The sequence below is a fragment of the Neopelma chrysocephalum genome, unplaced genomic scaffold, assembly GCF_003984885.1.
Source record: "Neopelma chrysocephalum unplaced genomic scaffold, ASM398488v2 Primary Assembly neopelma1_78, whole genome shotgun sequence".
Classification (NCBI taxonomy): Eukaryota; Metazoa; Chordata; class Aves; order Passeriformes; family Pipridae; genus Neopelma; species Neopelma chrysocephalum.
In genome coordinates this window covers 2,332,505-2,355,124 of record NW_020897739.1, presented here as the reverse complement: position 1 = coordinate 2,355,124, position 22,620 = coordinate 2,332,505, and the positions used below count along the sequence as shown (strand labels likewise).

General features: G+C 38.7%; 1 protein-coding gene across 4 annotated transcripts in view; it reads left to right on the top strand.

Moving 5' to 3' along the window:
* Positions 1-22,620, top strand: part of PRDM5 (PR/SET domain 5) — a 57,593-nt gene that overhangs the window by 24,624 nt on the left and 10,349 nt on the right. For 3 of the 4 annotated variants that reach the window (XM_027689934.1, XM_027689932.1, XM_027689935.1), the window contains exons 10-14: positions 838-995; positions 5,490-5,583; positions 7,500-7,660; positions 9,238-9,331; positions 18,657-18,742. In XM_027689934.1, the coding sequence (XP_027545735.1) occupies positions 838-995; positions 5,490-5,583; positions 7,500-7,660; positions 9,238-9,331; positions 18,657-18,742 (593 nt within the window). Of the gene's footprint in view, positions 1-837; positions 996-3,972; positions 4,065-5,489; positions 5,584-7,499; positions 7,661-9,237; positions 9,332-18,656; positions 18,743-22,620 lie in introns of all 4 variants that reach the window. The other variant, XM_027689933.1, reaches the window with a different exon arrangement.

The window sequence follows — 22,620 nt, the reverse complement described above, 5'->3', positions numbered from 1 at the left end:
TGCTCAGAGGAAAGCAGCTCATGCTCCAGGCCGTTCCAGAGACCACCCAAATATTTCCTCGTGCCCGTGCTCAGCCGGCACAGGTCACTGTGAGCAGGGAGTCCCTGGGTTTGGCGGTGTTACACAGATCGGCTCTGCCAGGTTTTTCTGGTCGCTGCAATCCGGTGTTTTCTGTGTCCTCCACTGGTGATTAGAAACATCAACCAACACAATGGGAACACAAACATCCTTCTGTCAAACGCATTAGCATTGAAACAAATGCAGGTTTTTACAGCTGCACAGGCTTACAATTGAACTATTTTCTTGGTATCAGTCCACACCAAAAGCTCTTTTCTCACAACATAATCTGTGTCTCAGAGGCTCCTGGCTTTCTTCTGACACTTTTGGATGAGCATTAGTGTAGTTAAGTTGCAGTCACCAGTTGAAGCACAAAGGCTTTTTGCATAGGAACTCTTGGTTTTGGAAGCTAATATGTATATTGTTAATTAAGATTTAAAACATTTAAACTGTCATGCCCTCTTTCACATTTGTAATCTGGAAACAGAGTTTTCCTCTTTGAAGTCATTCTCTTTTGATTTAAGCTAATTAATCAGAATTTAGTTTTAGCAATGAGTATTGCAAAGAATGTGCCAATTTCTTGAGATACACCATGGCTCATCTTTTGTGAAGTGACTTAACTGTCTAACATAAAGGGCATTAGATGTCTTTCTAATTGGTTTAATCTTAATTGGGTTGACTTAATTGCAAAAATCTCTCTGAGGAGATGACTGTCTCTGCCTTTCATCTTCTCCCCCTGTATAAACAGGAGATTAAATGTCCCCCACTCATTTTCTGCAGAAAAACGCCCCTACACCTGCGAGGTTTGCAATAAGTCCTTCAAACGACTTGATCAAGTGACTGCACACAAAATAATACACAGTGAAGATAAACCTTATAAATGCAAGCTTTGTGGAAAGGGATTTGCCCACAGAAATGTTTACAAGAATCACAAGAAGGTAAAGCACTCTGCTGTTGTTGTTTACAGGTCTGCCAGCCTCAGATTTGCAGATTTTTTTTTTCTTCTTTTAAGTGGTTCATCATTAAGCTCTGCCATGCTTATAAACATGGGATTAAAGTATTGGAGAATGTAGTGCTAGTGTTCTTTGTTATATCCAAAGTCTCAAAATACTAAATCAGTTCTAGTAAACAAAAAAGTTAAATAGGCAGAAGTAAATCACAGTTGCTTGGTTAAAAGCATCAAATAAATCCCATTTTGAATTTTCTGGTATTTTTTTTATTGTTTTGTTTTGGTGGGGGTTTTTGGTTTTGTTTTTTTTTTTAAATACTAGGTTACCAAGTTAAAAGTGTAACTGATTTTAAATGTCTTCAAATTTTTTTTTTTTTTTAATACCACAATTGAATAAAACTGAGTGTAGTCCTCTTGCAGTCATTGTTGGACTTAGCAGCAGATGCTTTCAAACTACACTAGATTTAAACTTGGTAGCGTTCACATAGTAAAACAACACCAGAAGAAAGGTTACCTGAAAAATAGGATCACAAAGGGATGTTCTGCTTGTGTTGATTTAAGCTCCAATCTGCTTGGCCTAATTTCTGTAATGCCTGTCACTAGTTTTAACCTGGGTTTAAATTTTTAATGGCAAGTCTATATCCATGACTGCTGTAATAATACAAACAAATACAAACTCCACCCCGCTATCCCCATACTTCCAAGTCTTTCACAGTTTGGCTCGTGTTCTGTACCATCTGGGAATTTGGCACAGGATCTTTGCACCATCTCTTGCCCTTGGAGCCATAAATCATGTCAGAGCAGTCCCAATGCCCCTTGCAGGCTGGAATGGTGATGACTGGCTCCCAGGGAAAGCACACAGCAGCCTGCTGGAGGGCAAGATTAGCTCCCAAACGTGCTGTCATTGCATTTTATGTCTTAGGCTTCAAGAAAACGGGACAGAATCTCACAAAGTGGGATATATGCTAGGGAAAATGCATAAAATATCACCTTGAAAGATACTTCTTTATCTTAAATTAATATTTTTTACATATTTCCTTGTGTTAATTGCCATTGGTGACTGGTAGGGAGTTTGGGTTGAAAATGGACTTGAGGATTAAGTATGAATGAGTAAACACTTTGACCCAATTCTGTGTTTAAAGCAGCAGCACCACTAGCATAAGAAAGGATTAGAGGCTCCACTTAATGGGAAAAATATTAAAATTCAGACAGATTTAGAGAGTACCTAATTTTGACAGAATTCCTTAAAGCATGTTGGAATGCTTGTTTCCTGAACCTGTTTGCACATAGTACTGGCTGTAAATCACCTCTGTCCTGTAGTGAAAGAAACTTATTCCTGTGTTTACATAAAGATTCCCCAAACAGCTGTAATATTCCCCCATCCACATGTAGGCCTCTACACTCACTTGTTCAATGAAGAGGTGAACAGGAGAGGCAGGAGACTGACATAGATGGCCTGAATTAATTTTTTTTTTTAGACACACCTCTCTCCATCGAGTAAACAACATGAGGAGAGGTAGGAGACAAGAGGGGAGTATGGATGTGTATGCACAAAAACCAGTTGTCACATATATAACTCAAGGATGTGGTGGGTTGGGATGCCAAAATAGATTTAAGGGCCATGATTTTGGGAAGGCTACACTACTCCTAGGGGAAGAGGACAATAGTTCTTTTGCTCGTTCACAGGAATGTGGAAACAAACCTTTTATTATCTATCATACTTCTATATATTTCTTCAGCTTGGGTTTTTAATGATTTTTTAGCTGTGTATTCCTTTAAGAGGTCCTCCTAAGTTTAATTTTCTTTTTGAAGGAGAAAAGTTGAACTCTAAATAATTTCAGGGTGCTTTTTTTGAGTTCTAGTTACTAGTTAGTAGCAGGGAGCTTAAAAACCTGCAGTAGGAATGATGGGTATAGTATTTAAAAACATTTAAATCAACAGCATTTCGCAGCAGACAGCCTTAAAGTTTGATAGCAACATGTTTAAAAAAACACTTGGGATTTTGCAGCAGGCCTCCATCCTTTTTATATATTACAAGTAGAATAGAGCTACATTTTGTGCCTTTGAATTCCTGATTTGTGTGGAAACTTGTTGGTGTTGTTTCTCTGGTTCCTTTATGGGGGTTATTTAACCTGATTTCGTGTTGGAAGTATCAGAATAAAGGTGGCTCCCACATCATATGTTTTTAAACATCTTTCAGATGAGTGTGTATGTTGGGTCATTTCAAAGGTGCCTGTGACAAGGCAAGGCAATAATATCTGAAATGAGGAGGCAAATGGAGTGTGGGATTGTGCTACAGATAAAAGCAGTCACTTCTCATGCGGGTTGGATTGGATGAGGGTGCATGTTCTGAGGCATATAATGCAGATTACCTCCTTCCAGGAGATGTTTTTGTTCCATCTGCTCCTTTGTTGCCGTGTGCAGAGGATGAGTTCAGAGAATAAACTATGAGGATATGACAGCGAGCAGAAATAGGTCATCAGACGCGGGATTTTAAAGGGTTTACGGTTAATCCAGGGTTGTTTGGTCCTGGGGAGCGTAATGATTTGAAACAACTGTATTCCATCAGTTTATCTGTTGGGAATAAGTAGCCTTGGGCTGGGCTTAAGCCTCCACAGATGCTGTGGTAGGAAAGGCTGCCACGAAATACTCCCTAAGAGCCCGTGCTCAGTTGCTGCAGATGATCTGTGTACCCTTGCATGAGGTTATGCCTAGGTAGGTGGTTTTCTTTGTAGTGAAGTTAAGATGTGCACATGAATACATATACTGTGATAAGAAGACCAGGAGAACTCTAAAGGAGATGCTAAGAGGGAGTTCTGTACCAATCAGTGTGCTTTTCACAACTATCACTCAGGTGGTGAGTGCTCTAAAGCAGGGCACTTTTTCAATAACCAGCATGAACTTTGCGCTCGTGGAAAGTGCCAGATTGACAGCTCTGGAGACTGAACCCTTCTATTTATCCACAGAACAGGTACAGCACAGACAGCAGCACTGCCAGCTTCCCCACAGTGTCTCCTCACTATGTCTCAGCCCTGTTCTGGAGGAACCCCCTGTTGAGGTGAGAAGGTAGTTCAGTCTCTTCATGTCCTGTCAATCCTTGGCCTGACTGCCCAGGCTGTGAGCAGGGTGGCAGCTCATGCAAACTGGGATGGAAACCTGTAGGACCTGGGCTGAAACATTCAGCAGATTTCATGTAACAGGAGTTACATGAAATATTCCACACATTTGATGGTTCTCCAGTTGCCTTTTTGCTTTAAGGGACATAGGCTGAGGTCAAGGAACTGACTTTGAATCCAAAGCCTCTCTGTACCATTGCAGTACTCTCACGTTTTGGTACTATGTGTGTCTAAGAGGACATTGGGGTTAAAATCCCCACAGTCCTCTTTTTCTCCGCAGTTGAAGGGATAGCTATAATGGTTGTAGGGTATTTTGAATAGCAAAAATAGATTATATAAATATGTGCTATGCTAATATTTGCCCTCAGTCTAATTAACTCGTTTACCTGATTTCCTGCATATTATAAACCACTGACTGTCCGTCCCCTTTTCCTCCTGGCAGTGCAGCTTCTAATAAGGTCCTTGTGAACTAATACAATACTGAGACACTGGTGCTTTAAAAACCTGCTTTCCTTTGCAAAAATAGTAGGAAATTGGGTAGATAATAAGCTGTACAGATCTATTTACTATCTACAGTGGGACAGTAGTTAATAACTCTATGAAACAGGGAAAGTGCTTTGAAATGTATAAAAGTAGAATAAAGCTGGATGTTTACCAAGCTCCAGAAAAGAAATTTGCTTCAGGAACCCTGTAGTTTTGGAGATTCCTCCCAGATTAGTCTTTTATTTTATTCATGGCTTTGAGGCTGTTTTTCAGCTGCAGTGAATTCTTCTACAGCCAACAAAAATCTCAGTACTGATGCTTCCATGGCTTTGGGGATTTTTTTGGGGTTTTGTGGGTTTTGTGTGTTGTGGGTTTTTTTTTGTTTTTTTTTTTTTTTTTTTAATAGGAGAAACTGAAACAAGGGTATGTAAGGCTATTGTCATGATTTGAGAAATTTTCTTTGCCAAATGTTAGGTACTCTCTTGAGCATCAGATCAATGGTAACTTCCAAAAAGGGGTTTGTGTGCATGTTTTAAAGCATTTATTCGTATTAATAAGTACTCCAGGCCAGTGTTAGTACAGATAAAGCAATTCAACTGAGCTTGTAGGTTTTTTCCCTGGTTATTCTGTAATTTTGTCTCTGTTTACATGCACACCTCATGTGACACTTCTGAGGACTGGGAAGGCACAGTTATTCAGTAGCTGCTGTGCTGACTTCCAGGATTCTGGATCATGGCAGGACGATTGTTTTAAATCTTCATCCTCTCCTGAATCCAGTTCAGAAAATTAGCTATAGTTACTGTATAATAGTATATAGCTGTATATAGTTACAGCTAATTGATTTCCATGAGCCTTTCCCCTGACATGTTGTCTTTCATCTGCAGACACATTCTGAGGAGAGACCATTCCAGTGTGAGGAGTGCAAGGCTTTGTTCCGAACCCCATTCTCCCTCCAAAGGCATCTGTTAATCCATAACAGTAAGTGCTAAGTCAGAGAGGAAAATGGGCTTCCTCAGTTCTCACCCTTCATGGAGAAAAACAGACATATGGACCTTGCTTCAGTATGCAACTTGCTGTGTTAAACTGGTATTAAGTTTCAACTCTAACCCCAGGCAGTTAGAAAATTCAGAACCAAATTCAAACCTTGTCTTTAAATGCACTTAAATGCAAATCCAAATATGCTGTAGAAAATCTAGCAATGATTTGAGGTCTGACGACAGGAGATTTATTTCTGCATTCAGTGAGATAGTGTTACCTCCATTTTAAGAAAGAAGAAGTGGAAACAGAGATAACTTGGTGACTTACTCAGCTTTTGGGGGTAATCCAGTTTAGAGCTGGACGCTGAGATTGTCTCTGCTGTGCCAGCCCAGGCTCGTGTTTCCTGCCCCTGGCATAGAACTGACAGCTCAGAGAAATGCTGTGCCCATTTTACCTCATGAGTAACTTGTTCTTGGCATTCTGTCCTATTTTTAACTGGCTGTGTTAAAGTTCATTTTTGGTAAAATTTTTCTCCTTCTTTAATATTTGCAGAGCCCAAACTGCCATTCAACCCTGTGAACATCAGCAGTTTATATTTTAGAAAATACTCATCTAAAATCCTTGTAGCTTAGAAGGCAGTACTTAGATTTGGGAAATTTTCATGTTGGTATAACCAAGAAACCAACAAAACTTTCTTTTTTTAATCCCATCTAACAGTGTTTCTGTTAGATGAATTACTGAACTTCATGTTCAGTTTGTTCTTTTATTATTGTCTTTCAAACCTTCTGCAATTTTATAAGGCATTGGATTTTGTAAATTTTTTTCCAATGATAAATGTTAAAAATGATGAGGGGAAAAGTTAAAAGCGTCTTCAGTAATGTATATTCTAATAAAAAGTATTTGCAGACTATCCAAAAGCTGTAATTCACAGTGTGTAGAATTGTAGGCCTTGGCGAAGGTCTCACTAAAAACATCTATTTGACTTTTTTTCAAGAGGATGGGAGCTCAGGAAATTTGAGATTCTGAGTTAGGACTGTGATTTGTGGCAGATCTAGCTGTTCCTGAAACACCACTATAAAGAAAGAAGAGGAACAGGCCAGAATTTCTAGATGGATTTAGCTGCCTTTACCTGTCTGTGCTACAGGAAAAAGAAATGGTTTGTGAAGCTCAGAACTTCTAGGAAAAATTGAACTTCAGCCTACAACACAGATTTTTTTTTTATTTAATATCCCCATGTTGTTTTAGAAGCAAACATGCTGCAGATTGACGTAAAATTACTTAATTTTTACCTCACAAACAATTTAGTGGAAAAAATTATATTTATAAACTCCCTTTTCAGGTGTTTCTTTCTTGCAATTCAAAAAGGAGTCAAGGATGTAACTTTGAAAGTTCAAGATCAGCCGTGTCCATTTGTTGAGAAGGACATCATCCTTTCTATGTGTTTGCTTTCCTTTCTCTCAAAAGATGTATGCAGATGTTCAGAATATGTCTCTTCCTCTCTTTTAATTAATTAATTGGATTTTAAAACTTTCAGCCGTGTTAACCTGGCTTCTGCCACAACCTCCAGAGACATCACCCCAGTTAGAACAGTGATGCTGCTACAACCCTTCAGTTATTCCATCTTTGTCACGTGACTTTGCCTCTGCTGATGGGAATGAGACAGCATTTCTTGTTTTGAGAATTCTTTTAAAGTCAGGAAAATGCCTCTTACCATTTATTTTCAAAAGATGCAGCCTGTTTTTTTCTTAATTTCCCCATAACGTTTTTACCCAATGTGATGCTCCTTTTCTTCCTCTTGCCAGGACCCAACTTCTCATTGGTCTTTGCTGCTTTTATTCTGTTTTCTGAAACAATAAGCATAAGCGTATTTCCACAAAAATCTGGTATCTTCAGACCTGTTTTTTTCTCTTTATAAGGTGAGAGGACCTTCAAGTGTGATCACTGTGATGCTACTTTCAAAAGAAAGGACACGTTAAATGTTCACATTCAAGTTGTACACGACGGACACAAGAAATACAAGTGTGATCTCTGTGACAAAGCTTTTGTGACACCCTCAGTCCTGAAGAGCCATAAGAAAGTGAGTAGAATCAACTGATCATACTCATTCCTGGAGCCCCAGCCTGTAACACTGATACATTGACTTCAGTTTAACTTTTGGTGAAGGATCTTGCCAAGATGGATCATAAGGTTTAAAAATATTTCCGTTGATGAGCTCTGCAGAGATTTTTAAAGTTTTCCTCGTATTCCTTTTTAAAAAATTCAGTATGACTTTCTATTTCACCTTAATTATGTCCATATACATATGTGTTTTTATTTTAATGGAAGGCAGCCAGCATTTATTGTTTATTCAACATTTCTTCTTAATTGTAATTGCTTTTGCTTTGTGCTGCTGTCAGACCAGGACTAGCTGTATGCCTTGTAGTTGTAATGTATTGATCCCAGAAATCCCTTTTGTATTTGGATCTTTGGAATTAATTAATAGCTGTCTGTCTGGTATTCCCCAATGTTGCTGTTAGAGTTACAAGTGATTTCTAAATAACTGTATCCTAATCAAGCGGAATTTAATTCCTATCCTAAAGTCAGAGAAGGAAAACTGTGCAAGTCCATCTAATATAGAAATGAGATCCCATTTACTCTTCCTTCAGCTGCAGCACAATATGTACTGGGTGAGGGATGGTTTTTGTGGTGTAATGAAGGACTTTGTCACTTCAGAGTCTTTCCTAAAAGGAAGAATTAATTTTTCCCCATCTGAAGAGTGCAAAGCTTGAAACCCAAATAGTCAGCTGTACATGTAATTGAATGTGTTATCTTTCTTATCCCATTTAAATTAACACTTTTAAATGAAGTAGTACAAAGTTCTCCACTGAAAGAACAGCCAGAGTTATAAGGCAAAGTTACTCAACAGGCAGAGAAAAATCTTCAGAATGGGGTGTGGAAAATACATTGTGAAAAATGCTGAGGTCCTTGTATGTAATTCATTTCAAGGTGTTCTTGCTGTTGACCACACAGGTTGGATGGGAGAGTTTGTGATTATTTTTTTTCCATTTTGAAACAATTCTTCTTATATCAGCAAGGCCCTCTAGCCCTAAAAGCTTGATTTCAAAAGACAAGCTCAGTGTATGATCTAGTGAGAGACCTTTGAAAGCTCCAGTTCGAGTTCGCCACAGGAAAAGTTATACTGGGTTGGGGAAACTATTTTCACTACATTTCATAATGTAATAAAATTCTGTGAAATTATAAGCTTTTAAAAATAGACCCCTTTATGTATATTAAATTTATCTGATAACCAAGCCATTGTTTGCTGGTTTAGAAACCACTATCACAGATATCTTGCTGAAAAACAGGTGTCTTACTCTTGCAGCATGAAAATACACGTTTTTAATAGTAATAATAGTAACTATTTAGGAAATAGTAACTATTTAGGAACTTAGGAACTGAAAAGGCAGTTTATTTTGCCATTAATAATAAAATTTGTTTAGAAATTTTAGAAAAAAACAGAAAGAACACGTGTAGCTAATTCCTTAGAATCTCTGCCTGATGTGATGGTATAAAATATATAATGGAGATAATGTCAATACAGTTAAAATATGCCATATTTCACATCTTTTAAATCCATGCTGAATAGTCATTCTTGTCTCTCCCCACCCCACACAGACTCACACAGGAGAAAAAGAGAAGATTTGCCCATATTGTGGACAGAAGTTTGCAAGCAATGGAACACTGAGAGTTCATATTCGGAGCCATACAGGTATTTATTTATTACAGTGAACAGAGAATGCTTTCTAGATCTATAACAAAGTACCTATCTGCAAACAGAAATGCAAGTTTACAGGTAGCCCTAACACAGCATCTTTTTCAGACACTTCACATGCTTAATGTGTAAAGCCTGTTGTCAGGTTTCATTTTGTGAGCTTTTATCTGAATAAATGGCTTCAGGCAACCAAAAAGGGTTTCTTTGGGATAATTTGTCTCCAACATAAGATGGTGTAGATTTGCCCTTGGCAGTCAGAGCATCAGTTAACAAACAGCCTTCCTGTGACATTCCAGTCACTCTGCATGAGCAGATTTGGTTTGCTGTGTTTTCTGTGTACTGTCAGTGTTACCCATCAGTTTGCACAGAGTAGAAGGGCCTTAGTTTTTTAAGTTGACAGTGCAGAGAGCTCTTGGGAGAATGCTTTATAGCTGCCTGAGTAGAGATGCTTTTCACACATGTGCTGCTGCCAGTTACATTTAGGCTCTCTCAAGCAGGCTTTCCTAAATTTAGGGTTTAGGCTGAGGTGAATTTCATGAAACCACACACCAGAGATCTCTAACCTTGCCTACAGAGCTGTGCAAAATTTGTAGCCACTATTATAGGAGAAACAGTAAACTATGGTATTTTGTACTCTGATCCTTTCCACTTCCAGTCTAGCTGCTATTATGATGTCAATCCCATTTTTGGTGGAGAATTTTGTGGTTCCCATCCTTCACTGGGAGAATCAACTGAAACAGATTTTCATGGTTGTTTTTGATGTCATTCTGTTAACGGTTCCTGACCATGGCTTGATTATCCTGGGAAAAGATGTAGGGAGTTGCTGCTAAGTTGAGACTTCTGGCTTAAAACAATTATTTTCAAGTTACATGGCAAAATGCCTTATGTAAAGTTGAGTGAGAAAATGCTATGATTGGATTCATGTAGTTCTGGAGAGATGGTTTTGCTTTATGCTGTGCCTGAAGACTTCAACCATGTTGTTCATGGTCATAATACATGCAGGGTAATCATAAGAGGGAATTGTTGTCCAGTGTTCAGCGAGCCTGAGGAAACATAGCTTTGAGGTGCATCATTTCCAAGGGAAGTAAGGACAGCTGATGAAGGAAATCCTTGTCATCTGCAAAACAAAACAAAAAACAAACAAAACAAAACAGGGCAAAACAAAAAAAAAAAGTTGAGCACTCATTTGTTGGCCCTTAGCAATAAAGTTCCCTGCATTATGAAAATCCTTGACAATTTTTCAGGGAAGTTCTGAACAATAAGAAATTTTCAGTTCGTCACAAACTTTATTCAGAGATGAATGTTTGGTTTCTGGACGTTGCAGTGATGAATACTTCATGTTCTTGGTATCTGTTAAATTCTGTGGGTTTAAATTCATCTTTTCAAAACTGTGCCCTCTTTTTTTATTTTGGTCAGACTTCAAAGTATCACTTTTCATTCTGGGCTAGAAGTGAAACAACCAGCCACTGTTTTCAAGAGATGATTCATCTTTGTGAATTAAGCCTTGAGCTGGGGCTGGGCTTTTGGTGCAACTAAGCAGTACAGCATCAGTGTAAATATTGCCAAGACCTTCTGGTCTGAGTCATTACACATGAGGAGTTTTGAGGTCCAGGTACAGACCTTTGCATTATCCCATTTTCTGGGCATGTGGTCAACTAGACTTGGTTTTATTAGCTAAGAACAATTAGCTTGGTTTTATAAGCAAAGACGCTTTGTTCTCTGTTTACAAAATAAAGCCAGGTAGAGTTGTTTTAAAGAGAGTTGTGCACCAGTTGTTGTCCTTTTTGTATTCTAAAGTTGTTCTTTACAAAAGTTGAGGTTCTTGAGTGCCCTCCTGGTTCTGCTTTGGAATTGTATTTTTGATGTTTAATAATCCATGATGAATTGTATTTTGATATTTAATAATCCATATACAAAAAAAGAAGCTCAGTGGGGTTTCATCTTTTATTTAATACACAGGGTGTGTTCTTAACTATTTTTCCTCACAGACCTGTGCGTGCTTCCTCTCTAAGCAGTTTTCATCCCTCTTTTATCTTAGAGTAAGGCTCTGTAAATGAGCCCTAAGAGCACTTGGCCTTTTGCAGAGGCTGAGCTGGTTGGGGTGAGTGCCCACGTGTGCGTGGGCAGAGGGAAGGGGCTGAGGGGCAGAGGGAAGGGGCTGAGGTTTGCCTCGGAGCCTGGTGCAATCCATCATCTGCCTTCCAGCCCTGGCACGGCGGAGCCAGTGCTCGGCGGGTCAGCTGGAACACTAGAGCGCATTCTCCCTCTCCTCCATCCTGTTGCTTTATGACTTCTTAGGGTCAGAGGGAGCTGGGGTTAATTCAGCAAAAGAATCCTTTGACTGTGATATAAATTCCTTGGCTTGTTCATAAATTGTAAAAGAAATTCTGTGCTCTGCTCCTGGGGCTTGAAAACTGGGGGCCAGGAGGTTAATTGCTTCCCTAAAGTTTTGAGCAACTTTCAGTGACTGGCTGTGGTTTGTGCAGCTTCCCAGTTGCCTTACAGGTACCTTTTTGAATCTGTTAACTGCTGTCCTGCCTGTGTGTATTTGTGTGTGCCTGGGTGATCTGTGTATACACACTTTTTATCTGCCTGATAAAAACATTGTTGCTTTCCTAATTAGTTGTGTCCTACTCCCTTTCCTCCTTGCAATGTAGCACATCAAGTTGTGCAACAGTGATAGTTGTTGTGAAGTACTTCAGATTTGCAGCTAAATTTATTTTAGAGTTAAAAGCATTATGGGTTCTGACTGTAATTCCATCCTTTCCATGCTGTCTTTTGCCTGCTGTTACATAGACACTGGTGAGGGACAACTAATGACCATAAATGTCTTTCAGAAAATGCTTATACATGCAAGTATAGGTTAAAACATAACCTTCTTTTGCTTTTGCTGTCGCAGTTCAAGTCATTAAAACAAAAGCCAAAATATTAATTGCGGAGTCATACTAAAAATCTTTGATTATTTACATAGTTCAATCATCTCTAACCACAGTAGTCTTCAGAGTAGTTGAAGGAAGTAATGAGTTCAAGTACAGTATAAATTTCATTTATTACCGTGTAAAATGTGTCACCAAAAGTTTAATAGCTGAACAAGCAACTGTTTGTTCAGGTACATAATAATGTACAGGCAGGATCCTCATTCCAGCAGATCTTCTGGCAAATTACCTTATCAATAATTTATATTTTCTTTAATGGAAAAAAAGATAAAAGGGAAGCTTGAAGGAACTTCCTCCCATATCATAGTGAAGTATGTGAAAGAATGTATCTGTATCTAGTCAGTGAACAGCTTGCAAATGTCTGCAGATAGGTTGTTGCTATTCAATAACTTATAAATGGTCTCTCTTTTATCTACCCAATTTAAAAAGGAGCTTGCAGAAGGCCTCAAAGGTAAGGATTCTGCATTTCTAAACCTTTCAGTTTATACATCATTGTCCTGTTTATCTCTAGACAACAGTTAAATCTTTCAAAATACCTGTAAAGTTTCATGCAGCTGTCAGCTGCTTGTTATCTGTGGCCATGAATGAAGAAATGCTCCTTTAAGGGGTAGATTGTTTGAATATTAGCAACATCTTTAGATCAGATGAATTACTGATTGATTAATGCATGGGATTTTAAAGACTTCCTTGACCATTGGGTTCACTGAAGTCATAGATGTTAGTTCTCCATCTGTAGGGAAACCAAATTGCTTAATTCCACTGACAGATGCAAAGAATGAAACTGGTTTATTATTTAAAGTAAGCTTGTGGGGGTTTTATTTGTTACAAAAATCTTAATATCACTGTAGAACTGATGAGAGTCTGTAAGTAAGTAATAATGGTAGTTCATGCTTTACTGCAGGGAGTCAGTCTTCTTGTTTTGTAGGAGTTTTTTACTTAGACTTTATGATTTATTTAGTTACAAATAGCCAATATCTCAGTTATATCACGATAATTTTGATGGCCTAGATGTGACAACCATTTTATTTATTGGTCTTAACTAGAGGTAATCTGAATGCTTTGAATAAACCCAGAACTTTGCAGAAACCAGACCTTCTCAGCTGTGAAAATACCACTTCCATACCTCAAGGATTAAAGCACAGCTAATCTGCCAAATTTGACTGTTGGTTAAAATGGAGTAAGAAATGTCTGTAACTGACCCCAACCTGAGCTCTGTTTCTCAGAGAACAGGACTCAGAGCAGTCAATGACTTTCTCTGGCTCACTATTAGAATAAAATTACCTGTGCCTTTGGTGTTTCTGGGTCTTGTCTCAGCTGATGTCCTCAAGTATTTTATCTTTCAAATCACAAAGTTGTGATGCTCTTGGCAGGGGAAAGCTAATCTGTGTAGGCACTTCTGTACCTTCTAAAGGGCTAAATTTTGGGTGTTTAGTGGTTGTACAACACCAAAGTGGTGGGATTTACTGAATATACTCTTGAAGCGTGAATATTTACTCTGCGTTCAGTATTGTTTTTCTGGCATTTTCTAATTTTAAAGTTCTCTTGAATTCCCTTGGTTCCTTGAGTTCCTGTTTAACCTAATTTTGATTCCTAATGAAGTTCTTTTCAGCAGAAAAAGCTGCCCTGGCAGCTGAGGGTAAATGTGTGAAGCTGTCAGGTGCTCTGTATGAGCAGCCAGAGTTCCCAAGCACATGTCCCAGATTACAGTTTTGTTACATCCGTTCACCTTTTGCCCATCCTCACGTGCTGTTGAATGCTGTCATCACCCCAGCTTATCTCTGACTAAAAGAGCCTTCTTGCAATTCCCATTCTGGGCTGCCCTGTGGATCATCTGGCCTGGAGTGTTGCGTGTGTGATCCAGATGGCCCCCTTGCCTCCCAATTCCTCCCCAGGTGAACTGCTGCCTTCCCACTGCAGTTAGGAGATGCTGGAGTCTCCCTTCTTCCCCCCTCCCCTGCCCCAGTCTGAAGTTGGGGCTTTAGAAAGGATTAATAATGGCCCATCTTCGCGAACGAAGATTTGGGGAAAGGTCTTTTACCTTTCCAGCCTGCGCAATGGATTTTTTAGGTGAGACACAGCCTGCGCTGAACTGAGCCCACCCTTTAATCCTAAGGTTCATCTGCCGGGGCCAAGCGAGCTTGGACAATGGCAGTGAGGTCCTCAGGACGTAGGTTTGTTTAGAGTGTCCTTCTCATAGATGGATGGCCACACAGGGCTAACGACCTCCATCAGGCCAGGAGACCGGGATTTGAACCCGTGGTCACAGCAGTGAAAGTCCTGCACGCTAACCACTAGGCCACCAGGGGTCTCAGACACAAACTAATCTTCTAATCCTTATAATAAGTAGTTCAGCATCTAAAAAGGAGCTATATTTAGAAGGTGGAAAAGGAGCTGTATTTAGTAAATATAAATGGTAGATGGTCTGTGGAAGAGTTGGAAGGACCGATTGTATTTGCTTATTTCTTTAAGAAAACCAAAGAAAACAGGTCCTTTGAAGTTGCATTCACTACACAGTATCTGATGTTCAGGGCAGTCTGTAATAGGGCTTTTTGTGATTTTCATGAGTGTTGACTTAGACCAGTGGTGCTGAATACCCCAAATGACCAAGCAGAGACATATTAAAAAATATATAAAAACTCCCCACCCTGATAATTTTGCTGCATAATTCAAATTCTTCATTCCTTAATACAGCAGTTCAGTTCTAATAAAGACATCTGACTTTATAATCAGTTTGTTTTATTTTTTTTTTTGTGGCTCAACTGACTACAGGAAATGCCAAACACAGTGTGCAAATAGCTACACATGTGACTGACTTGAATTATTGTGCCTCAGAATCTTTATTAAATGTCAAGCTGTAGCCACTGAAATCTTGAAATCTTAAAAAACTAATGTGTATTTAGCTTTGTTTCTTAATTGTTTTGCTCCTGGGATATCTGAGTTTGGGAGATCAAACAGCACCTTTGATTGCAAATGTATCATGGGAATTTGTCCATCCTGATTTCAAACTGGAATGGAGGAACCTGGTGTTTAACTTCTTCTGCTACATTAAGGTCCAGTAGGTATTATGATCTCAAGCCAGAGATGTACACACTTGAGGGGAAAAAAGGTATCGATTCTCTCATGACATGGTTTCAAATCAAAATCCCATATGTTTTTCAATCATGGAATTGTTTTTCATAATCCTTGTATTAAGGTTAAATGTATTTTTATTACGTTAAAAGCTGCGGTTTTTTGTTCATATGAAATCTGGCAGTAGAATGTCTAGACTTTGAATTATGTTAAATCTGCTGCAATTTATCCCAGGATTATTTATTTGGGGCTGTTTGTACAGAAGTGCCATCAATGTGTTGAGCAGTTTGTTCTGGGACAGCAGGGACATGCCAGTCAGCTGTAACTCCAGGGGAAACATGACATTTGTTACATTTGACTTGCTCGGGTGCTTTGCTATTTTAATGATAGCAATTGTTCTTAGTTAGTGTTGCACCCACAACGTTACTTCTGGGCTTGATGACTGGCCAGGCTGGCAGATGGAGATGTGTTCCCTGTGCCTACTGGATTCTCACACTGGACTGGAGGGAAAAGCCTGGTGGGATGTGTTATGAAAAGTGCAAATTGTAGTCTTGAGCGTGGGTTAATGGCAGAGTTGCAAACAACACAAAGGAGGGCAGAGCTTTTTTTCAGATAATTTCCAAATGTGAAGTTAGGATTAAGGCTGGGTAGTGTATTTACAAGTTAAAAGATTTCCCCACCGTATTATTCATATCCTGGTGTAGAAGTCAGATTTAAACAACCCTCCAAAGATCAAAAATATTCTATATATATTTATGTATTAAGATATGTTTACATAAAAATGCAGAATGCAAATGGCATAATTATTAATTGGCATCAACTTTACCTAAGGCACATCCCCTCTTAGTGTGGTGTTCCCACACATTGACCCCATACCTCATAAACATACTTCTAATGGTAAAGCCAAGGAGAAATTGTAGTTCATCATAGGGGAAATCACTTTCTTTGCTTCTTAGTAACCCCTTCTTGTGAGGGCAAGAGAAATAGAGATACATGACTTGAAAGAATATTTCCTTTGCTCATCTAAGTTATTCTCACTTTCAATCTCCTCGTTAGAGATCCATTCCTTTCCTGGTCAGAGAAGTTTTGCATCTGGAAATCTCCCAAGTATTTATTGTGCATGAGTTGACTTGAAGTTTAATATTCCTACGCTTATAATTGGGTTTTGCTGGCCTTTGCCTGATTGTAGAGGAGGGTGAAAGCACTGATGGATAATGTCACCTTCCCAGGGGCTTTTAGCACATCACACTTGTCCTCCAGTTCTTCTTAGTGACAATTCTAAGCTCTGTTGAAGTTCCACATTTCACAGTTGCTTGTGGAAGCTCAAGGACACTTGTATACATTTAAAGCACTGAGGCTACAAAGATGAGTGAAAGAAAATAACAAAAAAAGAAGAGCCACAGTAAAATTACTTGGGGTGGTCTTTTAGGTAGTTTTACTGGTCATTATTAATGACACAAGTGCATGAGAAATTGTTTATATAATTGAGAAAAAACAAGATGTCACCAAGCATCAGTATCAAGTCAGGGCTGGGGTTACATAATAAACTTGATTTTTTTGGAGCAGTGAAGATGTTTGGAAATGGGCAGTACATAACAGCTGCTCAAAGTCTGACTTTTTCAGGTGTAACATGCTGATGTGGAGTCTTATTGTGGCCCTCTGCTGGCATCTCCTGCAAGCTCTTAATGCCTTCTCACCAAGTCCCATGGTCTCCATGGTTGGTGTCAGAAGGACACTGTTAATGCAAACCAGACAAACTCAAACCCATCCTTTGAAAGCAAAAGTTTTTCTCTTAAAAGAAACTCCTGGGTGGGGGAGAGAGGGAGGAGGGTACAACTCCTACCTGTCAGCGCTCATCTGCTTACAAACTGCTGAAAGCTTGAACTTGTGCATTCAAAAGCCCTAAAACATAAAAACGTCAGCTGAATTAATTAAATATTTGAGTACTGACAACTGTTGGAGTGTTTGAATTTCGGAGGCATGGATTAAAGGCACTGAGGGTCAGGAGAGAGAGTATCATATATCAAACTGCTCAACGAGAACACAGCTATAGCACAGTGATTGTTGTCATCATCCTTAAAAAAAAAAACCAACCAAGTTCGCAGAGTGGTGCTTTCTGAGAGATGGCAGAACCCAAAAGAGGAAAATATTTGTGTTTCACAAGTGCACGATATTGTGCTACTGTCATTCACAGGGGTACCTAAACAGTAATAAAGGACAGAAAAGAAGCTTTTTTAATTGTAAAATGTAGTTAATCGTGGTTGCCTATTTTCCAGGATTGAGTATGAGTGTTAGTAAGTGTTTGACATTTGGACTATGTTAAATCTTCCTATAGATGCAGAAATTCCTCCGTGAATGGAAAACAATTCATTCACTTAGCAGAATAGGCTTTGCTTAACTTGGGTTTTCCAATAAAGGTTTGTTACACCTTCAGCATTGTGGTTGTGTAGAAGAAATTCGTTTTGTTAACAGAAAACTAGCTATTGTCTTAATTTTTTGAACTGTGTTTTGTAATGGAAACAACCTGGTCTTTGCTTTTTAAAGTGTTGTATACAGGAAGAGGACTCGGAGTCCAGACCGTTGCCTGAAGAGTTAAAAGTTCAAATGCATTTCTTCCAAATTATGCAGCTCAGAAACTCTTTACTGTTTGTTTCTGAACAGCTCAGTATCCACATTACACTAATGTGAGTTTGGGAAAATCAATGCCAAATGACACCAGTTTAATGGAGCATTAAACAGATATCTTTAAGATACAGGAGGCTGCAAGGGACATGCTGAGATTGTTCTGCTTCCATTTCAGTCATAAATTGCCACACAAAAATTGCAGAAACTTTTGATTAACTAGCTTCTAACACAGCTCAGAAGCAACATTAAAAAAGAGTAGATTTTCTATTTCATTGGGATTCTGACACCAGAGGCCTTTAATAACGACCAGATGTGAAATAGAAGAAATATTTGGGAGCAGTTAATGCCTAACCATAAAAGTGACCATGTGTAAATCACTGGAGAATGTGGTTTGAGCAAGGGCATTAGGTGTTTTCTTTTTTGTTTTCTTCTTTTCCCCAAGGCTGGCTGTGTGTATTCATACCTTGCTAGTACAAAATCAACCAGCAGAGAGGAATATTTTTGACCCAGCACTGCATCCTGCTCGGGTGGACCTTTATTTGTAACTTTTCTAACGCTTAGATCTGTAGTTGTTTGAACGGAGCGTGAAGATAAGGCCAGCAAAAAGCACTTTATTTGACAAACAGCTGTGCTGCAAGGCCTTCCCCTACTGAGGCCATATTTATGGGCTCTGCTGCTTTTCCCATTCCCAGGTGAGCGTCCCTACCAGTGTCCTTACTGTGACAAAGCCTTCAGCAAGAACGATGGCCTCAAGATGCACATCCGCACCCACACGAGGGTAAGTCCCACACCAGGGGAAGTGCAGCTTACTTTTTATGGTTACTGGAGGGCTGTCTGTGAATCATGGCTGGTGAAAAGCAATTAATGACTGTTTGTGTAGGGATTAGCCCATGCCAACCAAGATATTTTATACTTATCAAAATAAGAGGCAAAGACTCAAGTCATTAACTTATAAATTCTAATTATGACTCCCTTACTGACCTTTTGGTTTTTTCTGTGTTTGATTTCTTTCATGGTGAAATAATAGAAACCTCTTCCTTTAAGCTGTGGTTATTTATAGACATAAATTAATTTTGTTGACTGAGTAAACAGTCCTGTAAATGCTTCACTGTTATTGAAACTTCAACATCTAGTGCTTTGATTCTTACTGTCTCTGTAAAATAGGACTAGAGGTCCTAGATACAGTTTTAGCTGGTTCACCCCAACCTATAGAAGTAATCTGTAGTTTGTGCAGTGCTTCCTGCTGGTTCATTGGGAGCAGGCTAGTCCCATGTTGTTACTTGTTTCTCCTTTTTTCCAGCTGTTAAATCACTTTAAGAAGTGCTATAAATTCTTTTCTGTTGCTGCTGTCCCCCATTACTGTGTTTGCACTAGGAAAAGTTTCATGACCATCTAAGTTCTACGTGGCTGTGTGTGGGAGGAGTGGTAAACAAGCTCTGAAACAGTGCCAGATTTCATTTTTTCCTGATTTGTCACACAGTTTGAGTAAAAACAACAACCCCCCAAACCAAATGTGATATGTTGCCATATACTTGCCATGTCTTGATCATCTAGAGCTGAAAGGCCACATTTCAGTTTTCCTATTTGTGTGTACGTGTGTGCTAGGCAGACTCCTGGTCATCTTCACAGTTATGCTCTAGAATTAAAATATGCAGGCACAACTTTGGTTTGAGGTTTTGATTCTTTGTGGTCGTGCTGCTCCTGTTCCAAAACGTCACAGTGAGGCTCATTCATTCGTTTATCCCCATGTAAATATTTTTGTACTTTGAGGTAACAAGAATCAATACCAATAACATGAACGTTACTAGTAATTTTTAAAATTGAGGCCTGTTGCTATAATCCTGCACGTTCCAACTTTCCCTCTTCTTCACACTACAACACCTTATTTAATATTTAAGTAGAGCTGGACAGATAAATCCAGAAGGTATTTTTGTATCAGCTGAGCCTACAATGTAAAAATAAACACAATCATGGCACCCTTCTCATAAATATCTTAAAAAAAAAATGTCTGGTCTTTCGGCCAGAAAAACTGTGAAGTAGCTTAAAAGTAATGGTATGACACTGAACAAGGAACATGTCATTGTAGAGATTAAATCTAGATGTGTTTTACCAGTGGGATTAAATGCCAAACCTGATGCTGTGGATCAGGGAAGGCTGCTGGAAAAATCATTGTAGAAAGTTGATTAAGGTCTGGCAGCTGTTAAACTGAGCACAACTTGGGTGGTCACAGGTGTCAGCTCCAACTCTGGAGTCAACAGAGAAGGAAAACCAAAACCCCACTGAGCATGGAAGGGGAGAAAACACCAACCCCTAATATTAAAATGTCACCTGAGTGCTGATTTGTTTCTATGAAAGTAGATGTGTTTGGTTTATGGTTTGATAGTTTGGGTTTTTTTTTTTTTTTCCCTTAAGGAGAAATATAACAGCCTAGGAAAACGTAAATGAGGAACTCCTTGAAGTTGTTGGTGAAATGAATTTACAGACCCATAGCAGCTTGGAGGAAGCACATGCGGACTCCAACCTTCCCAGGGCAGTGCAGTTCAGCTCCTTCCAAAGGCTTTAGTCAGTGCCTGACATGGCATTACAGAGCTTGAGCTTAAACATGTGCAAAAATTACACTATGTGGCTGCAGTAGAATTGCTGATGTCTGGAAATCTGGTCATTGATAAGTGCCCAGGGTTATTGTCACGTCAAGTTGGTGTTTTAATTACTTCTGGAAATGGTGGGTTCATTACAGTTTGTTTCAGTGATGGAAAACAGCAAGAATGGAAGCGACCAGCAAATGGCTTTTCATCACTTGATTTGCATATTCCATGTTTCCATGTAACAGATATATGTAACTTGTATAGCTTGTTTGAAAATCTGACTTTTGGTGGGTGGAAGGCTGCCTGTAATGCTCAAATTGCACACTTTTGAGGTAATTTGAAAACTACAGACATTTCAGTATATCTATAGGTCCCTTTTTTTTTCATGCACAAGTGCCTACTATTTTAAAACATCTATTAAATTAAGTTTTTTAAAAGCACCTAATGTTCAGAGATTATACTGCAAGTCATAGAAAATTAAGTGATAAGCATATTTTTGTAACTCTGCAACTAACTTTACTTGATGCTTGGCCAGTGTATATGTTTACATATACATGTACATATATACATAAATGTATATGTATGTGTGCATATATATATATATAAGGAACTTAACACTGCCCCCTCTTTTCTTCTTTAACCCAGAAGAATATTAAAATAATACTAAATACAAAATAATACCAGGACAATATTGACAATCATGACATAATTTCACTTGTTCTGTGTTTCCCAGGGAATATTTGGGCTTAAAGTTTGCAAAAGGGTCATGTGTTCTAAAAGCAGCATACAGTGCTATTGTCAAAAAAAAAAAAAGGACTTTGGGTACTAAATACAGTCTTCTGTGCACATGACAGCGTGGAATGAAATCATATGAAGTGTTGATTGAATTTTGAATTTTTTTTTTCCGTATTGGATTTTATCTGTATTTCCCTATTGGTGAGATATGAGTGAGTTCCCAAACATCTGTTTGAGGATGATGACTTTGCCAGGGCTGTGGTTTCCTTGCCTGTGGAATCTGTGTTTGTACACATAGTGTAGAAGGCTTGAATCCCACTGCACCTATATTTTCACACTTTTTTATGGAATGGTGACTGATGATCATCCCTTTCTCGTAAAGTGAAAATGTACTTTTTCTATATTGATACTGCTCTTTTTCCAGGAGCAAATGAACATCTATTGAATTTTCATCGGGGCTGATTAAATAAAGCCTCCTTCACTAAATCTTTTAGAAACAGAAATGACCTTGGAAGTTTAAAAAAACCCAAAGAAACAAAAACTTTTCGGATTATAGGTAGCAAATAGGCAGAACTACCTTGGAAAATGGGAAGTTAATGATTTGGTAAAGTCCAACTAATTGCATATACTGGAGCTTTTTATGAAACATACTTTTTTTCTGTCAGGAATTTCAGTGAAGATGCAAGTTTTTGTTTTCATTATAAATTTTATTGCAAAAAAACGTGTTTTTTTCAATACCCCTAATACTGAATTAATTGAAACCTGTTCTAACAAAATCATTAGTCACTTCTAATAAAAGTCACTTTTTGTTGAAATCTGCCAAAATTCTTTCACAGTTGTTTCAACAGGGAAGTTGAAATTGGAATTGGATTTATTGGAAATGGTTTTTTTAAAGGATTTTACTTCTCAACTGAGGAAATGTGTAGTTGTAAAGTGATTTTTTTTTTTTAATTGAGTTCTAATCATTATAAGATTGAAATCCCTACCACTTCTGTAGAGTTGTAAATTCTCATCAACCTTTGTCTTCCTGTGCCAGTGTTACTTTAGGAATTCAGTGCAAGTCTGGTGGTTTAAGAAGGTCTCTGTCTCTGCTGTCTCTGCTGTAACTCCCCAAACCTTCCAATTACTAAGAGAGCCTCTTGTTATTTCTTGCACATTTTTCACACCCAGATACAAAACTGGCCTCCATTAACTTGCACCATCTGTGATCTTAAGTGACTTTTCCTCTCGTCTCACCAGGGAACGTGTTGCTAGCGGTGATGACCTCACAGAAAGCACCAGTGGTGGCTTTTTCCTGATGTTAATCACCTTAGGTCTGGGGTTTTTTTAGGACTGA